This window comes from Taeniopygia guttata, chromosome 1A, assembly GCF_048771995.1.
Source record: "Taeniopygia guttata chromosome 1A, bTaeGut7.mat, whole genome shotgun sequence".
Lineage (NCBI taxonomy): Eukaryota > Metazoa > Chordata > Aves > Passeriformes > Estrildidae > Taeniopygia > Taeniopygia guttata.
In genome coordinates, this window is record NC_133025.1 from 28,482,756 (window position 1) to 28,505,511 (window position 22,756).

The window sequence follows — 22,756 nt, forward strand, 5'->3', positions numbered from 1 at the left end:
TCTTCTCCACCGACATAAAATTAGCTATAGCTATGTTGTGCTAAATGAGATCACCAGATCATTGAGAGACATTATTTTATTTAAAATACTGGGTTCTGATGTGAAATAGGAGAGAAGATACATTCTAATTTACTAGAAATCCTATGAAATCTTGGAGATTTCTATGGAGAAGCTGAGAAGTACTTGCTACTCTTACCAATGCATCTTCTGACCAAGGCAAAAGTGGCAAGTATAGATTCAGTTGGCCTGTGTGTCTTGTAACTCTGAGATTCTTTAGGACAAGTTTGAAATGATACAAGGGGTTTTTTTCACCTCTACACATACATGTACATTAATATGATTTACAAATAACCAACCAAATAACACATTTGTGCTGTGGTCTGGAGTAACAATGCTTAAATTCAGTAGAACGTTTTGGTGTTTATTAAGTGATGGTTTTAAATCAGTTGGGTTTGTGACTTTTCACATTAAAGTGTGTTGTGAGAAACTTATTTAGGAGATATAAGTCTTTATATTTTCATTCAAGAGTTGACCTTGGGTGGATTCATAGGTGAGAGAATAGATATTCTGCAGATTTCTTCTTGTCTTTGCTGGTTGTAAGCTGAAATTTGTGCAGCAAGGTGTGTGAAATCAAATGAAGTACCTCAATGAAATCTGAAAAAATTAACTTTTCCTTTTTTTCCTTTTATTACTTGTTTTTCAATCCTTGCTTAGTACTCTTAAAAAACACTGAAGATTTTGTATGTGTTTGACATTTAACCTGTTTGTATTTACCAGTCATGAACTGTTGCCATTGTGCTGTTCCATAAACATTGGAAGGATGAGCAAGTTACTTGTATTTTTCTGTTGTCTTCCAAGGGACGTCAGAGATGGCTTCAGAAGAAAAAGCTTCCATTCTTCTCATTACACAAGAGATCGATCCCCTCACAAGAGGGACTCTCCTTTCTTCAGGGAATCGCCCGGGAGCCGGAGGGATTCTCCGCACAGCAGATCTGGCTCTAGTGTCAGCAGCAGGAGCTACTCTCCTGAAAGAAGCAAGGCCTATCCTTTCCATCAGCATAGCAGAAATATGTCATCTTTACATAAAAGAAATGTTTCTTCTCAGCAAGGTAATGCAGGGTTAATGATGGGAACTGGTTAGTGAGGTGAAACTGCAACTCACTGTATAAGCCTTTTTTCCTTACATGCTCTTTTTAAATTGGGAAAAGCTGACATTTTGTACTATGTACTGTCTGCTCTGGTTGTTGTACTCTCTGTTCCCTTATGTATTTCATGTGGGAGATTGTAGGTGTTATTTTGGTATCAGGTCTAGACTGACTGTAGGAGTTTCAGCTGCACAGCTTCTTCTAGTATTTTATATTCTTTTTCGCATCAGCTCCTGTTATTTCTTTATGTGCTTCACTGGATTTCCTGGCAAGAAACTTTGCTTCATCTGCAGCAGATGAAGACATTTCTTCCTGCAAACAGAATAAAACAGAGATTAAAAACAAATGGAGAAATGAAAGTACATACTTCTACTTGTTTCATTGTCTCTAAATTTTACTAGGCTTTTGAAACTGGTTGTTTTTTAGTAATTACATTTCAATGTCAAAACCTCTCAGATCTTGCTCTCCTCAAAGAAATGTGAAGCATATCTCAGTTGAGTCTGTTCTGCCTTTAAAAGCTTGGCTCTTAATGTTTCCCAGAAGTCTAATGAATCTTCTGTTTTGAAAATATTTGAGATGTCATATTTAAATGATTTAGGAAAAAAAATTAATTCCTTTTTTTAGTATACTACGATCTTAGCCACTCTGTTTATACAGCTTATGTAAATTAATCCAATTTGATCTCCCTTTCTGCAATGCTTTCTAGTGAGCTATGCAAACCTACTGTTCATTTTGGCAGCTTTTTAAAAATTAATTAGATTTTTTTTTCACTCACTGAGAAGGCGCATTGTGTTTCCAGAGTGACACTGAATCATTATGTGGCACTTCTTGTCAAAAAAGATCTTTTTAGTTTTGTTGACATTGTTTAAATATTGAGAAATAATTTCACGGCTTGCGGAGTGGAATGGTCTTTCTATTTGAGCATTTCAGTACTTTCAAGGTTTTGTAATAATACTTAGTGAACATAAATTCCTCTAAGTGTAGGAGAGGAAGAAAAAAAATAAGATAGTTGACTAATTTTCTAGAAGTCTTGTAGGTGTGCAGATTGTAATTACTAGGGACAGGAAAACAATTTTGTGAAAATCATACAAAATTTTAGAAATGTTTCTTTTTTTTAATTAGAGCTGACTTTGATTATATATGTATATACTATATGGCTAGAATTACTCAGACAATAGTGGAGGTAGTGATGTAGAAGCAGATATGTTCACAAACCAGAAAAGATGCTGATCAAGAGAGGAGTTTATATATAGGTCTATGGTTTTTGATGTTTTCTCCCATTTGCATGGTTAAATACCTTTCCCAAACACCTTTAGCTGAGTTTTAAGAGAGCAGCTGAGTTATACAATGGACTATTTCTTTTTTCCTTTCCTTGGAAAGAAGAACTACTAAAATGTTTCTCTAGATGACTGAATTAAAACACCTATTTGCAAGGTATAAATGGTTTAAATAATACTTTTTAGAATATTTTTTGAATGTGATTTGCCTTAGGTAAGCTCATGGATTGCATATTTAAAGGGAACATCAAGCAGGACATGTCATATATGTCAGCAATACATTTAAATGGATTTGCAACATGCAAAGGATATACTATTTCATGTGGAATTTGCAGTATGGCATCTTTCTAAAATACTATAATGTTGTTTGAAATTATGCTATCTGAATAAATTTGGCCACATCACTTCCAGTAAAGAAGGAATATCCCATGCTCTACAGCCTTTCATACATTAGGATAAATACAGAATTTAAACAAAGAAAACTGTGAGGACGTGAAGAAGCTTGGTGAAGGGAGGGAAAGGACAAGCATTCGTCTGTGCTGTGAGTGCATGGAGAGGGGCAGGATGGGGTGTTTATTTTCCAGGTACATCCTTGGGGCTCAAAATAGCTGCATGCATTCTGAAAAAAAGGCCTAATAATGTCTTCTAATTAAGTGGTCTTTTTTCACTTTGCTTAACTTTGAATAGCTTTCTGCCATTTGTATCAATTCATTTCATCTACTCAGATGCAAACATAATCCATTCAACTGAGATAGTTTTTAAGGAATCAAGTCTGACAAAGGAGGCATGTGGGAGGCAGAGTTAGAGTGGTCCATGAATTTTAAATGGAGGTGGCTTGTCTATGGGCCTCAAAAGCAGGTATCACAGGAGCAAAACTTGTGTTACTTAGTGGTGACAAGGGAGATGTCCTGTGCTTTGTTGCTTTGACTCATTAAGTTAAAGCCATATTTAAAGCCATAATGAAAAATCATATTTATAGTTCTACAAAAATAATTTCTTTGATAATTTACTCTTTGATAGATTTTTTTTAAATTAATCCCTTTATTAATTATATTTATAAAAAAATTAATGGAAGCCAAAGTAAGCTCACATTACCTTGGCTTTTTTGTGATCAGTCAGCCGTTTCCCAGTCAGTGTGAATAATCTGGTTAATTTAGGCATACTGACAGCATGTTTGCTTTTTGTACTTACCTTTTGCAGATCTCTTAGATATAATCTGTGGAGCACAACTTGGAAACTAGTAGTTTACACTGCAGCCAGTTCTGTTGCTGTGGGCTGCCTGTAACTGGTCTGTGGCAAAACTATGCACAGATTGTGATTAGCACAGTGAATTTGGTTTGACATTTTGCCAATTTTAACTTTTATAAGAAAGACAGTGATCTCACAAGAAGCATCTACTCCTGTGGTTGATACAATACAGGACTGTTTCCCATGGCAGGTCTTTTCAACATACTGTGGCCTGCTAAACTAGTTCATGCACTACCTGGTTACCTTGAGTGATTGACTGATGTCTAATATTTCAACTGTTTATATTGTTGCAGTAATATTAAAAAGTGAAATGACATCATGTGGAATCATACTGATACACCCTTTCAGTTAATGATGGAAAAAAGGACAGTGGGTTTTCTTAAATACGTGAAATGACACACAGCTGTATTTTTATCTCCTTGGGAAGAGAAAAAAAGTGTTACCAGTATTTATCAGATGATGGAGCATGTAGATTTTATAGAATCATTAAGGTTGGAAAAGACATCCAAGATTGAGTCCAACCTTTGACCTAACACCACCCTGTCAACTAGACCATGGCACTAAATGTCATGTCCTGTTTCTTGTACACCTCCAGGGATAGTGGCTCCACCACCTCCCTGAGCAGCTGTTCAAAGCTTAGCCACTCTTTCAGTGAAAAGATGCTTCCTGGTGTCCAGCCTAAGCCTTTCCTGGCACAGCTTGAGCCCATTTCCTCGTGTCAGTAGTTGTCTGGGAGAAGAGTTCAATTCCCTTCTTGCTACCCCCTCTCAGGTACTTGTTGAGGGTGATAAGGTTCATGTCTGACATGAGAAAATTTCACTGCAATTTTTCTATGCCAGTAAGCATATTTGCAATATATATCTTTCATTTCTCAGTCATTAATGCTTTTCTTAATTGTAGGTAAAGAGAGGACAGTTCAGTCACTGAAAACATCAAGAGACGCATCACCTTCAGGGTCCACAGCAGTACCTTCCTCAAAGGTGAATTTTCTTTTAGAGCACTTCACACTGTGGTTTTAGATTGTTCATTGTTGGATTTTTTCCTTAGTTGGAAGGAGGTACTGCATACACCTGTTAAAAGTGCATATTCCTTACGATATTAGTTCCTATTCCTTACAATAGGAACAGGACTTGGTCTTAGAATTCTGTGTCCTTGTGAGTATGTTAATATTACCACTCATTCTGACACAGACACACCTGCCATGTATTCAATGGGGAAAAAATTCAGGCTTTGGTTGTGCTATGTCATTCTAAGTGCTTATCTCTTACACATCTCTTTTAGAACTGCTGTGCCAGCTGATTGCCATTGTCCTTAAGGGCGGAGGCAAGTTATGTATTTTCAGTGATGTAAATAGGGAAAATGAGATAAAAGCTATTATGCACAAGTTACATTGATTTGGATCATAACATATACTTCATAATTAGTTCACTTATTTTGTTTATAGACTCAGCACACTGCAGCTTAGTATCAAATCCTTACTTGATACACACCTTTAAGAATAAGGAGGCATTGCAAAATCTCTTCGTCTTATGTTAATATGTAGTGTGAGCTTGAAGTCTGTGTTCTATAAGTGTTCTGCTTTCTTCTTCAGTCAGGTCTGATCAACCAAGCTGTATTGGTTTTTTGCCATCAGTTTGCAAGTATCTGCTGGCGGTGGATATCCACTTGATATAGGCTACATAGAATGAAACTTTGATGGAAGTAGTTTCCCCAGACAGCATAAGTATTTATTGGGTATGCATCAGCTGCGGAAATGACTGTTCCATGACTGTTTATAGACTTTTCTCTTCAGTCCCCAAATCAGCTTATAATGTAACTGCCCTGTGTCACTGCAGCCTTTTGGAATCAGCCTCTTGGCTGGAATTGCACTGAGCAGTTAAGTTACCTAAGTGCTTCACTAACTCAGAAGTAGTGACAGAAGCAGTCTTGGCAAAACATGAACATCTCCAGAGCCAGAGTCTTACAACTTATGAAGGCTTGAGAAATTACTTATATGCTATATATATTAGCTATTAAAGGAGATAATTTTCAATGCTCTAAGTTATAATTTTGCCTTGAAATTCTTACAAAGGTATATATTTCCATAGCAATACCTCTTTTCACTGTGGTATCTATTTGCAAATCTAAAAAGATATTTTTATCTATAATTATTTTTTGCATATTCATGCATGTGAATTAATACCTGTTGATGTTACCTGATCTTAGCCACCTGTTTGACTATGGTGTGAAATCTTTTGTGTTTTTCTTTATTAGCTCTATGGACTGTAAGCCTTGGAGGCTGTTTCCAACATAGAGCAGAAGGTGGATGTGTGAGACAGGGACAGTTGCTGAGCAAAGTGACAGGCTTTTGCTTTTCTGTTATTGATGAGATTAAAAAAATACAAAAAAAAGGCTTCTGTTTTTCTGGGGACAAGGGGGAAGCAGTTTAATTTTTCTTATAAGATCTGTTAGGTTGGTTGTTTCTTGCAAGTTTGCAGCCTAAGTAGCTGCTGCTATTTTCAACTGAGAAATATGTTCCTGTTCTGTCTCTTCAGCTGAAGTGTACCTGTGCAAATACCATTATTTTATTCCATAAAATTCACTCAGGATTTAATACGTATTTATCAACATTCAACCTTTAGAATTAATTTAGTGAGATTAAATGAAACAGATTTTTTTTTCTGTATTCCGAAAGATATTAGGTAATTTCTTTTGGCTTGTTGAAATATAGCAGGCTATGTGAGATTTTCTATGAATTATATTACTCCTTTCTTTTAAGAGCCCTCTTCATATCCCTGCATATTGAACTTTGTTACCTCCTGATTTCACTGGTTGTAATTCTGTAATTTGCAGTTCTAGAAAACAGGGATTCCTATTAGAACATTGTGTTGCAGTTCTCTTCTGGATTCAGATAAAGGTGGTGTCTTTATGACACAGAATGCTGGGAGGGTTCTGTGAATTGTGTATTTATGCTATGCTACAGTACAGGGGTATTTAGATAATGCTTTGCTTGAGGTAAGAACAAAAGATGTAAGGACAGAGGACTTTTGATACTGGCCATTTATGTAACTTAGACTGAACTAATGGTGAGAGGTGGAGTGTTGGTTTCTTTCATTTGGGTTTTTTGTTTGCTTCTATACATATAGTTGATTTAAACTAAATATCCACATAGTGGTAACAGGATTTATAATGCTAGCTGTTTCCAAACTGATATTTGTCATTGTCTGTTTGCTGCTCTGATAGTAAAAGTGAACTAGTATTCTTAGAGAGAAATCAATTTTTAAACATTATTTATGTGAGAATTTCAATTTGAAAAGGTAGATTTAAAAGAATGTAAAGCCATGACTGACTCTATTATAAATGATTAGCATTCCCACAAATAAAAAATAGTGGATTTTAATGGAACCAGCTCTGATTACCTAAAGTTTGGATAATTTTTTTTTTGTCCCAATTTAGCTCAGATTTTATACCCTGCCTCGTAGTTAACAGTTTCTGTAAAATTTTTTTACAACCTTTTATGCCTGAAAAGCACATGGAATTATTAGTTCGCTTCACTCTTGTATATGACTTCTTTCAGTGCCCATCAGGTCTCGGAAAATGTTTCTGTTATCTCTGACCTGTGAATTTAATAAACCTTATTAGGAAAGTATAGTGGTTTTGTAGAAGTCCACTGACCTTCATTGATTTAATCTTTTTTTCTCCTCTTTTGTTTCTTTATTATCTGATATCTCCCCATCCACTTTTCTCTTTTCTTTTTAAATTTGACAGCAAATGAAATAATTTCAATTTTTTTATTGCCTATTTTAAAATATTTTAGGGATCGGAATAACTATTTATTTTAATTTTGAAGATTTTTGCCATGTGTAAGTGGGTTTCATGTTGAACCTTGACTATAATGTTTTTGTACAGGCCTTGGAGAAGAGCAACAGACTATCAGAAAAGGAACTTGCAGAAGCTGCAAGCAAGTGGGCAGCTGAAAAGTCAGAGAAGGCAGAGGAGAGCAATTTACCTGAAATAACAGAGTATGATGTAAGATAGGATCATTAATCCACTTATCTCAAAGTGTTACAACAATAGGCTCTTGTTTTTCTGTACTCTTCATAAAGACACATTTTGTAACTTAATCCTGAATTTTTCTGCCTATGCTATTAAATACTTGTTGAAGGGGAGTGAGAGGGAGACTAAAACCTTGCAATATATTTATTTTGAAAAAATACATAAAGCCACAGTATGTTTTGTTAGTATAATTTATACTATATTTATATAAATATATACTATAATTTTATAATTGATATTGAGCTGCAACTGGCACAATAAAGTTTAGCTTTCCCAAGTGTTCTGCAAGGAGCTCCTGTAGTAGTGTAGGTCTGTATGCCTACTGAACTCCTTAAAGTTAGGAGAGGACTACCGAATCAAAACGTGAGTATACATGTAAAACATAAGGCTTAAGGAGTTTGTTGAGTTCTGTTTCAAGCTGTGCCAGCTTACCGTGTAATGTATTCTTTTTTCAGAAAGCAGTCCTCCATTATATTAACAATAAACCTTACCTTGTTGCTGCAGTGGGTATATTTTTTATTTTCACCAGAATCCTTATTTCATTATTAATCAGTGTTAATTATTTGCTAGTTTATTCCCTTTTGTTTTCACCCCTTCTTGCCTTCCACTCCTGGCCATATTGAAGTGAGATTACAGCCCTTCTCAATCATTTGTTATACTGCTCTTGGATAGGATGTCTTTTTTGGGTTTTGCTATGTTAATGGAAAATGTATTTTACACAATTGAGGCTGTGTCACAGGGGTTTTATCATGTCATGTTTTCTACATGTTTAAAATCTGTATTTCTGTATCTGTTAAGATTGTAGCAATAATACTTCAGTAATAGTCTTGATGAGCAAACTCATATCTCTGATGACTGTGTTTGGGCTTTTGGGGTCACACTGCCATTGTTATTTTTCTCCAAAAGCTGAATTTATTGGTTTGTGGTTTTTTTTTTTTTTTTTAAGGCTGGATCTTCAGCTCCATTATACATTGAGCAAACAGAGGAAATAGAGGCAAATCTAACGGACAGCACGGAATTATATGAGGACAGCCAGCTTCTAGGTCGTTCAAAAGCAATTGCAACTAAGACAAAGGAAATTGAACAGGTGAGTCCTCTTGGCATTTTGTCACTAATACAGTAATGGTTTGCTCTGCTAAAATTACCTTGATTTATTTTTTCCTCCTCCTTAGAGTGTAATATGAATATAATTTGATTTTTCAAGATGATATGGTATCATCTCCAACAGTTTAATCCCGAAGAACCATGCCATTTATCTGCACATGGAAATTAATCAGTTTTCCACAGCTACATGCAACAACTGCTGTTTTGCAAGCTGAGACAATGACTGCCTCTTAATTCTAGTGGCCTTTGTTCAGTTACCTGTGAGGCCATTTCCTGAGCTGCAACACTATTCCTTTTTATTGACACTTGAAAACCAGCTATCTACTCTGTTGGTTTTGGGTGGGTTTTTTTTTTTTTTTTTTTGGTTTGGTTTGGTTTTTTTTTTTTTCTTCTCTTAATATTAACTTTCCCTAATCATGTTCATGGTGGACACAGCTTTCCATGTTAATGGGGTCTGGCTGGGATGGAATTTTACCAGAATGTGCTGTAGCTATGAGAGCCATGGTGCAGTTGGTTTATCCCTGTGTCTCATCACAGGGTCACAAATGGCCTAAAAGAGCTAGGACCAGATGCATAAACTTAGGACTTCTAAAAAATGACAAACTGAAAAAAAATACACATCCTAGAAACATATTTTTTTAAAAATAGCTATTGTAATTAATTAGTCTCATGCTGGTGAATCTATGGTTAAATTTTTCTAGGCCCTAAGGACAGGGTTGTAGTGAAAATGGTGAAAATGGATGAAAATTAGGTCATAAAACCCAAATATTGTTTTCCATATGATATAATGTTACTGTGTTTGGTAGAGTTTGCACTTAATTTTAGAGATATCTAGATTATGTTCCATAAAATGAAATACTTTTAGGAACTTGGTTCAGAAAGGCCTGAGGAATAACTTAGGTTTGGATTTTGCACAACCAGTTTCTCCTGTTGTTGATTTGAATATTGAAGCTGTCAGCTTCTGCAGAATTTAAATAAGATTCTAGAATGATACTTGAAGTGTTTTACTGAACTGAACAAGATTATTATTTTCTTATAAACCATGTACTGTTAATTTGTTAAGAATTAGATAGGATATTTACTTAATCATTAAAAATGAAGACTGGAAATTGATCTATGTATTTTTCAAATAAATACTTAAAATTAACTTCTGGATCAGCAATTAAATTTTCTGGATTTAAAAAAAAATTGTTGTGACAAACCTGATGATTTTCATAATCATCATGAATATCATAATGAGTCATCATAATAAAATACTGTAAATCTTCCTACTATGTATAGAATCAGTCTGTAGAAACTTGTATACTATTCTGTTTATTTTGAGTTCTCAGCATCTGAAAGTAAATGTAGCTTAACATTTAAATCTATAAAGGGAACTGTAAGCTTGTACATTTATAAGAAAGCTTTTTCATAGTTTATTTCTGATTGTTTGTTTTGAAGACTCAAGTAATAGCAGAAAAATTATTTGGTTCCATGGACTTCTTTTCAGTTAAATTTCATTTAAGTGTTTAATGTAGTATTTCTGGAATGTAATTTTGTGGGAGGATTACTAAAATAAAATGCTTATTGCAAAGACTTACGCTGCAAGAATGGTGAAGCTGTAATCTTTCTGCAAAGCATGATTTTCAAGAGGTTGTTTTTCAGTATGCACTGGACAGCTATTAAGGTATTTAAAATAAGTAAGAAATGAAGTCAGGGCATGTGCCACTGGCTATGTGTTAAAGGATTGGTAAGGGCTCAGGAAGTGAGGTTTGACCCGTTGAACTACTTCTACTTCTGTCTCCTAAGTGAGGTTTGACCCATTGAACTACTTCTACTTCTGTCTCCTAAATGTTTATTTCTCTTGGAGCACCAGCTCTAATGATGTGTTATTTTGGTTCATATTTATTCTCAACCTGATTGCCAAGTATTTCTTGGCTGTTCCAGACTCCTGATAAAGCCTTCTTTGCTTTGCCCTCTCCATATCCATTTGTCTCCAAAGCTCTAACCTGGAAAATGAGCAAAATTTTCCAAATATCTACTTCATAGGATGGTACTATTTCCTCTGGGAAAACCCAGAGGCAAAAAACTATGCTGACAGAACATGCACGGTGTTGCAATGAGCAAATCCATTGCTGTGCAGCAGAGAAACAGGCAGTCTGATGCCCTGGGCAGGAGGGAGGTGGCAGCTTGTGATATAGTCTGTTTTTTCTCTTAAAAAAAACAATCAAAAATATCCCTTGAGCAATTTAATGAAATATTCATAGAGGTGTTCTGTTTTAAATTAGTCCATCGCAGTATCTTGTGTATCGCTCATATCACTCTTTTGTGAAGTTGCCTCTGCCTTTTCTCTAAGCTACAATAACACAATTGCCAGTTTCAGAATTTTAAATGAAGCGTGATTGTAAATGATCACCCTGGCTCATCAAAAAAATAGGAGTATATTATTTATTTGATGGTGGACTTACTGCAAACATTCATGTAAAATCATGTAATTTGAAGAAAAACTTAAGTTCTTGTGTGCTGATGATGACAGGGCAAAATGTGTCAAACCAAGGGCTAGTTGCTTTTTGCTAGATAGTGATTATCTTTTAGGAGTCTAAAAGATAGTCACTATATAGGAGTTTGCAGTAGCTTTACAAATATTAACTGGAGCTGACACAAAGAGAAGAAACTAGAAGTTCTGCTCATGGATAAAGGTTTGGAAAAATCCAGACTCTGTTTAAACAGAGCCAAGAATTATCTGCATTGCTCCCAAACTAGAAAAACTTTGAAGTGTATATTTCATTTGAAGTATGCCAATATTACTTGGAAAGGAGGGATACGGTTGCAGATGCACAGATGCTTGAAAACATTTCTGAACTGGGACTGCAGATCCTGCCAATTTTGTCTCATCTTTGAAACAACCGGCATAGTAACATTCTTGTGGAAACACCTAGATTGCATGGGACTTACCCCGGCTGATCTCCTCGAAACAGGGCCTTAGATCAGGTCATTCAGGGCTCTGTTAACCTGAGCCCTGCGTATTTGCGATGAAGGAGGCTCTGCTGTATCCCTGGGTAGCCTCTTCCAATGTCTTGAGCTCTTTGTCTTGAGCCCAGCTGCTGTCACATTCCAGAACATGGTTTCTTTCCATCAAGCACACGGTTTCTGCTCGCTTCTTCTCTTGACAGCTTTCTGTCTGCGTTCTTGAACTGTAGATTCTCAGCTCCTTGGTGTGGTCCGCTGCCTTTGGGACCTGCTCCACTAGGAGTGGGCTCTGCTGCTCTCTGGGAAGGGTTGATTTCCTAGACACCTCTGGCTCTGACACTTCATGATTAGAAGAGTAGGGGTTTTTTTCTGCACTTTTGCGTGGCAAGTATTGTGGAAATGGATCCCTTCAATCCAGGTGCAGAGTCTTTTCAATCTTTGTTCTGCATGGAGTGGAAATTGTGCAGCATTAATGTGTGTCTCATATTTTAATATATCCCATTATGTGTTTTTAAATGTTCTGTCCATAATAAAAAGCTTTGTAGAGTTGTTTGTGTTTTTTTTTTTTTTTTAATAGAATGCTGAGATAATTAGCTTTCTGGGTTGGGATCTTTTTTGGTTGTTTGGTTGGGGTGTTTTTTTACATTAGGCATTTCCTTAGTTCTTTGACCATGCATTTCCCTCTTTTCTTTGCTTTTACAATTTTGAAATAAGGTGTTAAATGTTGTCTGAGCATTTGCCTGAGCATGGTAAGGTAGAAACCCATTAAACAGATGCTTAAAAGATTGGTCTGGTTACTTGTAAACAGCATAGTTGTGAATTTTGCATCTGCATGTCAGGTTCAATGAATGTCTATAGTTTGCTAATGTAACAATTTCATGCACTTTTTAAATATCTTTGCATTTAATGGCACACATTAAGGTAATATTTTGGAGTTGTTTAGTTTCTGGTTTTATATAGTTAAACATCAGCTTATGCTTTTAACATGTAATGTGCTGAAGTATGGTGGTTTTTTTTGGAAGTGATGACAAATGTGTCCCTGGTGTTAAGTTCATAATTGGAGCTATTCAACATCAGTGTTGCACAAAAGGCTATCTCTTTGTTCTTCCTTCATGAGCACAGGTAGCAGGGATTCTTGAAATGTCTTATCTTGTCTAGACATCAAGTCTGTAACACTGTGTTAATTAGTCCATTATTATGTGTCCACTTTTCTTACATGTTGCATATTCAAGTTGGAGTGACATGTACTACCTCTGAAAATCTATTCTTTTCTGAAGACAAATTTTACCAAATGCTAATTTTACCAAGTACCCTCCTTGATCCTGTCAAAAAAATCAACCCTGTGAGTTTCTGTCTCAGTTTGGCTAGTACCACAGATTTTTGGCATGTAAGGAATTAATTAAGTACAGGAATTAATACATTTCATAAATGCTTTCTTATTCTTAATGGAATCACTGGCTGACTGTATGCTTTCAGTTCACCAATGTTTTTAAATGTTCAGCAGAACAATATTTTTTAATGTTTAAACATTTAGTTTAATTGCTTCTTTAGCTGACATCCTAAATTAATATTGCTTGTTAAGGGTCCTCAATAGTATTAATGAGCTGTTACCCTAATGGGACTGCTTTGTTGCTGGAAGAGGCTGAAAATCAGATATTTCTAAAGTTTGTGTTTGAACCTTCATAGCTATGGTGCATAGAAAGAAGGAAAAATGGGGGTGTGGCTAGGTCCAAGCTGTCCAAATTCTGTTTCCAGATCTGCTGTCTAACTCCTTTTCTTTTTTAGGTAAATTACTAATATCTCTGACCTAGAAGTTACAATTAAGTAAGAATAGCAGGTTTTAGCAGTTACAAGGTGTCTGTGTAGTTTGAGAAGAACTGTTTCTTGTTCCCCTTCTTTGTCATAGTTCTTGTTCTCATAAGATCTATATAACAATAGCTGAATTGTCTTTGTGTATACTTAACACTTGTTAATGGGACTCTGTTCACTAGAATGCTGCTCTTGAGAGAAGATTGACCTCTCACAGAATGATATTTTACATTGAAAGGACTTCGTTAAAATTTTTGGTTTTAATATCAACAAAACATGACTAAAATTTTACAGGTATTTCTGTCATAATAAAATAGCAGCAGTATGTGTAGTGTATGGGAGTTTACTGTATGCGTTCCTCACTGCCCCCAACCCCTCCTGTGTCCTTTGCTAGTTCTGTTTTGCTTCAAGCAAAACTATCTTACAGTTCTTTAACAGTATAAAGATGAAAGAGGATGTAAACATGAAGTATTTTCTGTATCTTGGCCAGGGATAAGCTCATGGTAAGTGCATTAGAAAAGTTTTGTAAGGCTTGGATGTGACAGATTAAGTGTTGTAAGTTATAGGAGTTTTAATAAAATAAGGAAATTAATAAATTGGAGTAATGGGAATCCAGGAAGGGATGAAGGAGGATGTCAGAGCTGGCCTTGGATGGACCTTTTCTTTAGAAAAACTCACTTCAGCTGAGCCAGGGAAACTGGTTTCCGTTTCCTTGTTGATCTGCTTGTGCTGTTGCTCATTTCAGGCAAAAAATCCCCTAATTAAAATATAAGTTAAGAAGTAGGTGAGTTAGGTGAGTTAAGTGAAGCTGAAGGAACTGGAACAGTAGCTAAAAACGCATTAAAGGATTATTTCTGGTTGTGGATGAGGTCAGACATGCTTTGTTTCTGACAGGAGTAGACCAGACAAGAGTAAAGATGGGGAAGCTGTAGATTATCATTCCTTCCTGGCTCTGCTGTTGTCCTTCAAACCTTCTGTGCTTAATACACAGTGACAAGGCCTTAACGATGGACTCATCATCGTCAGTCTAATTTGGTTGGTAGCGTAGTAATACGTATCATGCCTCCTCTGAGCTTATAAATATAAGTTGTAATTAAGTGTGTTAATTTATTTTTTTCCTAATCAGGAAAACATTTGTGTCAGGTTTTATTTTGCCTTAAGCTTCTCAGAAAAATTGATGATAAGTCTTTTACTTAATTATATCATCTGCCTACATGGTTTATTAGTTTCCTTGTATCAGTATCCCTCTCCTTAAAAGTCAAGTGATTTATTTCTTTCTACATATTCCTAGACACCTTAATTCTGACCTGCTAATTTTTCTATCTTTTAGTATTTATTCTAGACTTTTTTTTTACCATTACAAAATCAAATCAGTCACATTGTAATGCTTATATGATCTCTGTATTTCACGCTTGCCTTAAGGTGGGTTTTTGTTTTGTTTTGGAGTTGTTTTTGTTTTGGTTTTTTTGCAAATATGACCTATTTGGAAATGCATGTTTTCATGTTTGAAATTACATGGAGAATGTAAAATGAGTTGGTCAGTTTCTTCATTGTATCTTTTCTTCTCCTTACGAATACATTTATTTAAAGCAGGATACTTGTGAAAGGACATGAAAACTTCAGCTGCTTTTCTTTTCTTGTGTTTGGGCCACCATGCTTTAGAAATTGTAGTCCTGCACTTTCCGTTTTTTCAGCTGTGTTTTATTCCCTTTCTATGGACATTAATGGGTTATTTGGTGTGCAATGCTGTGTTCATAATTACAAACTGCTGCATATGCAAAAGCAGTACAACTCATTTTGCTCAGCACCTGAAGGTATGGTTTAATAAGGAATTATATTACCACATTTCAGATTTTTGCCAGCAGCTTTTTTCATTGGAAAGCTGATAAAAAGTGAGTTATTTAATATGCAGTGCTCATAGGGAAATACTTTTAAGAGAATTTAATACCAGAAATATATGCATTTATCCAGTAACAGTGGGGTGTTTCTTGGAGGGGATTGAATTATATGTAACTCACCTTTAGTTTTCACCACCATTTATTGAAGATCACGTTTGCCTTATGTTTTTTCATGTAAACAGTTTTCATGTAAACAGCCTGTGCTGATCACATTATTTTGAAGTTGCCAAATGCTGGCTCTTCAACCCATTGACAAATGTAGTGTTTTTGATGTAGTGGGACTTCATTACCTGATCAAGCAGCCTGCAGACTGCAAGATCTCAGAGGATTGTTTGCTTACAGACATTCTTAAATAGCATTGTTTACAGGTGTTACAATTTCATGGCAGATCTCTAGAAGCTTAAATGGGAGAGGACTAGTAATTAGATACTTGATTAAATTGCTGGACTTGGTTGAAACCAAAATAAATGGGGAAAAAGGTTGTTCAAATCTGAAAAACGAGATTGACTTCTTGGTCAGATAAAGTGAAAATCTAAGGAGTTATTCATTAAATAGCATTTTTTCAATCAAAAGCTGGTAGTGATTGTTTGACTTAAAATTTCTGGTTCTGTGGTGAGAAACCCGAAGAGCAAAAACAGGATGAAAGACTTGGAAACTATAATAGTGAGTGGGCTGGAAAGAATAAAGATTAGTTTCAAGAGATGATGAGTGTCAACAAGATTGGAAAAGGTGTTAGGAAGAGAAGAAACTCACTAAAAATGTGTGGGCCTTGATATGCAATTAGGGATTAATTTTGAGAAATTGCCTGCTGAAGAAACTGTCAGAAGTTGAGATGCTTGGAAGGATAAGCAGACTTGATACTTCAAACATCCTGGGAATGATGAAGGATAAAACCAGAAATGAATTGTCTGAGGCTTGACAAAGGCAGTAGTTTATGTGGGAGTGAGGGTTATTGTTTTTGTGGGTTGGGTTTTTTTAATTTATTTGAGTTGTTTTATTGGGGGGGGGGGTTGATGGTGGGCTTTTCTTGTTGGTTTTTATAACTTGGATTTAATTCAGAGGATAGATCCTTCCCTCCAACTTGGTCTCGAGCCTATTCTTGCTTTAACAGAAGGGCATTGGTGGATTTAAGAAGTAGGTTAGTAGTGATGTTTTTTTAGTTTTGAACTGTTTTAAGGATTAAAGATAAATTTATCTCTTAGTAGGCTCAATGCACTGAGGATTAATTTTTAGTGGTTTTTATTCTTACAACCTACTGTCTCTTCAGCATTGTAACTAAGGAAACTTGTTACTTCTTGGATTGAAGCAGAATAAGAACAGAATCAGTCCCGTACACCTAGTAATTAGATCCAGAAATTTAAACGCCCCCAGAAATAGCCCAAGCTCAAAGAAATACCATGTAGCATCTCTGCCCTCCAAACACTGATTATGTATTAGCTCTGTCAGTATTCCTGATACAGTCTGAGCATTGATCTTCTGAAAGACTTAGAGAGGCTGCAGGAGTCCAAGTGGTGTTTAAAACAATATATATATATATATATATAAGGCACACAGAGCACAGTGTCATGAGGAAAAGTTTCATAAAACCATATGTGATGATGGGACAGTGGTAACTGAGCAAACATGTAAAAAACCATGGAAAGTGGCAAATGAATGGTAGTGGCGGAAGGGTAGGTGACAGGAATGAGCTGATGTTTGACATGGAAGCTGGTTTCCATTTCTCCTGCACTGACAAGTACTTTCAGGCCTCAGGAGGTTGAAACAGACAGCAACAGAAGAATATCACACATAAAACCTGTAGGTAAGGAAATGTGAAGTGTGAATCTACAGTTTTATGGGGTTTTGTGTGTCTTTTACAGACTGTTCTTTATGCAACAGAAGCTTGTTTTGTAGGTGACAGCTTTCCTGGTGCTTGTAGTTTAGTCCTCTAACCCATTTGTAATTTGTTTTATGTACAACAATGACTCATGTATAAATATAGGATCATCTGTGACCAAAGACACTTTGCTGACAAGCTGTGTTTGCCACCTTAGTTCATAAATTTATGTGCTGTATCTCAGTGTCTCACCTAGCCTGACGTCCTCTTTCTTTTGGCAGTTGTTCCATTGAGTAGGTTAAATTCAATATGTTTTAAAGATGGGTAAATGATGCCTATTTGTTTTCTATGACCTTTAAAATACATTGTAATATTACAGTTTTTAAAGGCATCAGAATTGGAAACTTTTCTACAGTTTAATTTACTAAATTATGTGGGGGAGAAAAATCTATAGTTGCATAAGATGCTTATGCATGTGCTGCTTCTTTAAGTTAAGATTATGAAAACATTAGATTTTTATCTTGGGGTATAAATGACTAATATACATCACTATTTATTGCGGACCCACAAAAGATTACTTTCCTGTGTTTTGTTTGACTCTTATTTGCATTGGTGTGGTGATTTGAGTCTTCAGTGGTTGTCTGGAAATGCACTTGTATGGATATCACAATGGCATGCTTCAAAAAAAATAGCATAAAAACAAGGGCCAAGATTCCCCACAGGAAAAAGTTTATGGTGTGCCTGTTCTACCTTTCTAGTTTGACTTGGAAAGGCTAAGTCAAGTCAGCCTGACTTGAAAAAAACAAAGATAGTGAATACTGACAAAATTGAGTGGGTCATGTGTTGTTTCTGGTTTTTTACCATTCTGGTTTTTTGCTGTTCCTGGTTCTTTACTGCTTCTTGAGAAGTAGTGTTCATACATTAATTTTCTGCACTACTGAACTTCAAGTACTGCTCTGAATGACACTAATAACCTGTAATAGATGGGTTTGATACTGTTTTTCCAAGGTCTAATTTGTTTGTTAGCAATCTTTCCCCTTCTCCTTACTCCAGATAGCTTATATACTTGGTTTCATTACAGCATGAAATGTTCTACTTACATGGGTACTGTGTGTACTTATTTGACCACAACTACACGCCTCACAAGCAGTTCTCTCTCTCTTTGTATAGTAAATAATTTATGTATTAACTTTTTTGGTCACATGCTACCTAAATTAAAAAAAATATCCACTTAAGCATTTTTAAACACAAAATCATAAATAGATTAGGATGTGCTGACACAAGCTTTTCAGTGATCATCTCCAGCTGGAAATTTGCCCATTTTATTATGTTTCTTCACTTGGCTTCCTGGAGAAACTATCTTAAGCAATCTCAGTATCTGTGCTGTGTATCTTTTGTCTCTATTGCCTGATTTCAACTAAATTCAATTTAGGCATAAACCAAGATGATCAGTTGTTACAGGTGTTATGAAAATAGGCAGTAACAGAAACTGTACGAGTTTCAGTGGACACTATATTATGATTGCACCCCATTATATATCAAGAAGCCCCTTAAGCAAGTGCTGCAGTCAAAACCAACCTGTAGCACTGCAGACTTCAGCTGCACATTACAAAGAGTTTGGTGGCAACCATAGTTTGAGGAATTTAATCCCTGTATTATACTGTTCCCTGTGCTGGCACAGTAGTTTTTGTGGGGCTTGACCATGAATGAGGTCAAGAAAAAGAAAGAAGAATTTGAAGACACTTACTTAACTAGATCTCTTAAGCACAGTGTGCTTCCTTAAAACGTGCCTGCTGCCACAAGAGAGTAGCCACCCTGTGCTGTGTGTCACGCCACTACTGTCTCTGAACATTCAGTATCCGTGAAGTACTGCTTTAGACACAGTAATTCAATCATCAGGCAGAAATCTATAGAAAGCTGTAGTCTTTGGTGGTATTCTCACAGTAACTGTATATTCTTATCATAGGGAAGATAAAACTTGGAGAAGTTTTTGTTCAGTTTCTAAAGCTGCCATGACCAGATCTGTCATCTTCTTTAAGACACCTCACCTTCTTCTAACATTGACAGTGAGGTTCTACGTATTTTTGAGAATTACCTCACTTGGAAGCGCTAGTGCATCATTAAATATCTTTGGAACAGCCCCTTCCACCTGGCCTGTTGGAGTCATACTTGGATTTATTGTGAAACAAGCTGGCCCCTAAGTTCTTGGAATTATTTCTAGCTGAGGAATGAGGTGACCTTGGAATTGGAGGGTGGAGGATATCTGGAAGAGATGAAAGGATTTATGGTGACAGGAGAGGTAGGGTTAGTAACTGAGTGTGGGAAGCAATGAACAAGGGTGGGACTGGACTCGCAGTTGAAAAAAAAAGTGAGATTTTTTGCCAAGATCAGGAACTGCAGCCAAGAGGGTGGGGGAAGGAATGAGATGGGGAACATGGGTGGAGATGGGAATTTATTCCACAGAAGCTCTAAAGCCGATGGGCAAATGCAGTGGAGTTTCTCGCTGGCTGGAGGGTGGAGACACTACATCATGCAAGAAAACCCGCTGCTATTTCTGGTGCCAGAAACAAGTGGGGAGCAGTCAGGTGCTTCCAGCTTGGTGTCTTCCTCTCTGGATGCCCTTGAGGCTTCTGCAGGAAGCTACAATTGTAAGGCAGGAAATGCAGTGTTCCTGCATCAAGTACCTGGAATTGCTTACTAAAAAATTGATAAACATGCTATCCACTGCTGTTGTTCTGTTTGGTTCAGTTTACTGTATTTATCATCAACTAGGATGTAATTGTAATGTAACTTAATGTAAAAATGAGTTTTTAATTAAATTGTTAATCTGCTTACCCAAGTGTAGGTCTAGCCATAACTCAAAAATGCCCTGACAACTTTTTCTTAATGCTTTTCATAGTGTCAAATTTACTCTTAGGCATCACTACAGCTCACTGTACAGTTTTCCTTTTTCTTATGTTGATATGGAAGGAGATTTCTCACAGCTATGTTTTTGTGAAAATCAGAAGCAGGGATAAGCAAGTGATTATCTGGTGTCTCATGACCCAGAAAAGTTACTAAAAAACCCTGTACTTCAGGAGTGTTCCTTTCTACTTTAAGCAGGATGGACTTTTTGCTGCCTAGAAAAGCATGTATCATTATATTGAGCTGGCTCTGAAGCTTTTTAATGTGTGTAGGTGTTACTCGTGTCGCAGTGATCCCAAAGAGAAGTATCTCATCTACTACTCATCTCAACCTACTGTAAAGGTTGTTCTAAGTATTCCTAACAAAACATATGTGCATATTGCTGAGGAGTTATATTGAGATATGCAGAGGTCTGTTGGGGATAAAGTGCTGAGCTTGGTATTGTCTGTTGTGGACCAACTAAGATTTTAAAAGAGGCAAGGACATTTAGCATGTTACCCGAGTATAAATATTCAGTGTCTGGTGTCAGGTAAGGTTTTAATGAATGTAAGGATAGAAATTTCTGTTGGTATGTTTGCAGTTCATTTCACTATATATCACTCAGCAGGTAGATGTAACTGGTAAGCAAGTAGTTTTTTACTGTATTCCTTAAAGCTGCTGTATTACATACTACGTTAAAGCTGTGAGAGAACATGTGTGCATATGTATGTACTACCTACGGTGGGCAGTGTTTCCTTTCTTTAGATGCTTCCATAGAGTTGTGGAATGTACCTTTTGTTTATAATTTCCTGTTTGGTAAAAATGCAGGAAATGTAAATGAATTTCTGTCATGAGGTGATATGAAGATGTTCACATAATTCAATTGACTTAGTATATTTTTCAATTAATTTTTAATTTTTCCAGGTACTAGGTTATATGAGAGCTTGAGCAATTACTTGCTAAGGGGACAGGAAGGACTCAGATAAAATTGTGGGAGGAGTGAAGGTAGTCAGAGATAGTAGTGCTTCCTTTGTTAGGTATTTATTGGCCAGCTGCAGGGTCTTTGGAGCAGCAAGAGTGATTTGGATTTGTCCACAGTGCAGTTTGCTGAGCACTGATGAATAAGGAGAACAAAGAAAAGAGGTAAACAAGTGAAAAAGATAGATTAATACTAAGTTAAAGCAATATAAAGAGAGTAAATTGATTATGTTAAAACTAAGCAGTGGTTCTAAAATCAGGTTTAGGTGCGTTGCCGCCAGCAAATGGAAAGTGTTAGTTGTGTTTTCTTCATCAAGAGTGCAAGCTGTTGACTTACCCTAGAGAAGGCAACTTTTTTTCCCCTTGAACAGTTGCTGTTATTATTTTACACAGTCCGTAGTACTCTTAAATACATAAATAGATTAAATAATTGTTTAGTATGTAAATCAGTTCTTTGTGTGTGCTTATCCTTGAAATATCAAAATTCCTTACCAGCTGATTTAAAAATAGAAAGTTTGCAATGTTTATATAAATTTATGTGATTTGAAGGAACAACAAGCCCACTGGATTTTGTAATTTAAATGTGAAAGTGTCATTCATTTTCATTGTTGTTTTTTTTTATTTAATTTGGCTTGTTCTGTTCTAAATAATTAAATATTTTTTCCTAATTTAATTCTGATTCCAGACAGTATCGTTCAGTCTTTATTAGCATGAGCTGTTCAGTTTTTTTTTTGGTCTTGGTTTTGTTTGTTTGTGTTTCGTTGGGTTTTTTTAGTTGTTTGTGGGAGGTTTTTTTGGTGTTATTCAGGGGGTGTTTGTGTTTTTTAAGTTCTGGAAGGCCGTGTGGAGGAAGGAATGCCTAACTTTTCAGGATATGTTTATATGAATAATGTCTGTGTATTCTGCATCTTTGAGAACACGTGGTAATTTTGTGTGATGTAGGGTTCAAAGGTAAATGGTATGGTACTGTTTCTTTTGGCTATTGCATTAAAGTGTTTGACCTTTAGCAACCTGTCGTTATCTTAGGCAGTAAACTGTTTAGTTCTGCTTATCAAAAGAGACTTCAGTGCTCTCTTTCCATGCTGTTCTCATTCAAAACACACTGTATCAATCTGGCATCAGTAGACTTTATCAGCATCAGCTATATTCTGTTTAGAGATTAGGCATAAAAAGTTTATGTTGTAAGAGTACATTTTATTCAGTGAATATTTTCATTTGTACTTCAGTGGTTTCCAGTTTCATTATCTAGATTAGATCTTCTTTTGTATTACCTCCTTATTACCTTACTCTTTCCCACATTTTTAGCTGTTTAACTTGAAATTACTTAGTTTGGTGTCACTGTAAAGTGGGTTCTTTTAGACTATTCACACTATACCCTGTGTCTACTTAAAGGTAAGGTTAAAATGGCAAAGTAAGTATCTTTGCAGATTTTTGACAGATTTTCTAATTATTTGGGGATCCCTTCAAATCATAACTTGGTGGTGGTAATTTGGATTAAGTGTTTAGTTAAACAAGTCCTCTGTACCTTCAGTTGTCTGTGTGATTTACCAAAGTGAAGTTCTATTATTGGAGTATTGGCCAGTGGCAGAGTTTGCTGTATCTCTGAAGTGACCA

General features: G+C 36.0%; 1 protein-coding gene across 3 annotated transcripts in view; it reads left to right on the forward strand.

The window, feature by feature from the left end:
* Positions 1–22,756, forward strand: part of PPHLN1 (periphilin 1) — a 62,640-nt gene that overhangs the window by 25,042 nt on the left and 14,842 nt on the right. For all 3 annotated transcript variants that reach the window (XM_041711504.2, XM_072922237.1, XM_030258385.4), the window contains exons 7-10: positions 859–1,109; positions 4,571–4,650; positions 7,559–7,678; positions 8,652–8,792. In XM_041711504.2, the coding sequence (XP_041567438.1) occupies positions 859–1,109; positions 4,571–4,650; positions 7,559–7,678; positions 8,652–8,792 (592 nt within the window). The remainder of the gene's footprint in view (positions 1–858; positions 1,110–4,570; positions 4,651–7,558; positions 7,679–8,651; positions 8,793–22,756) is intronic.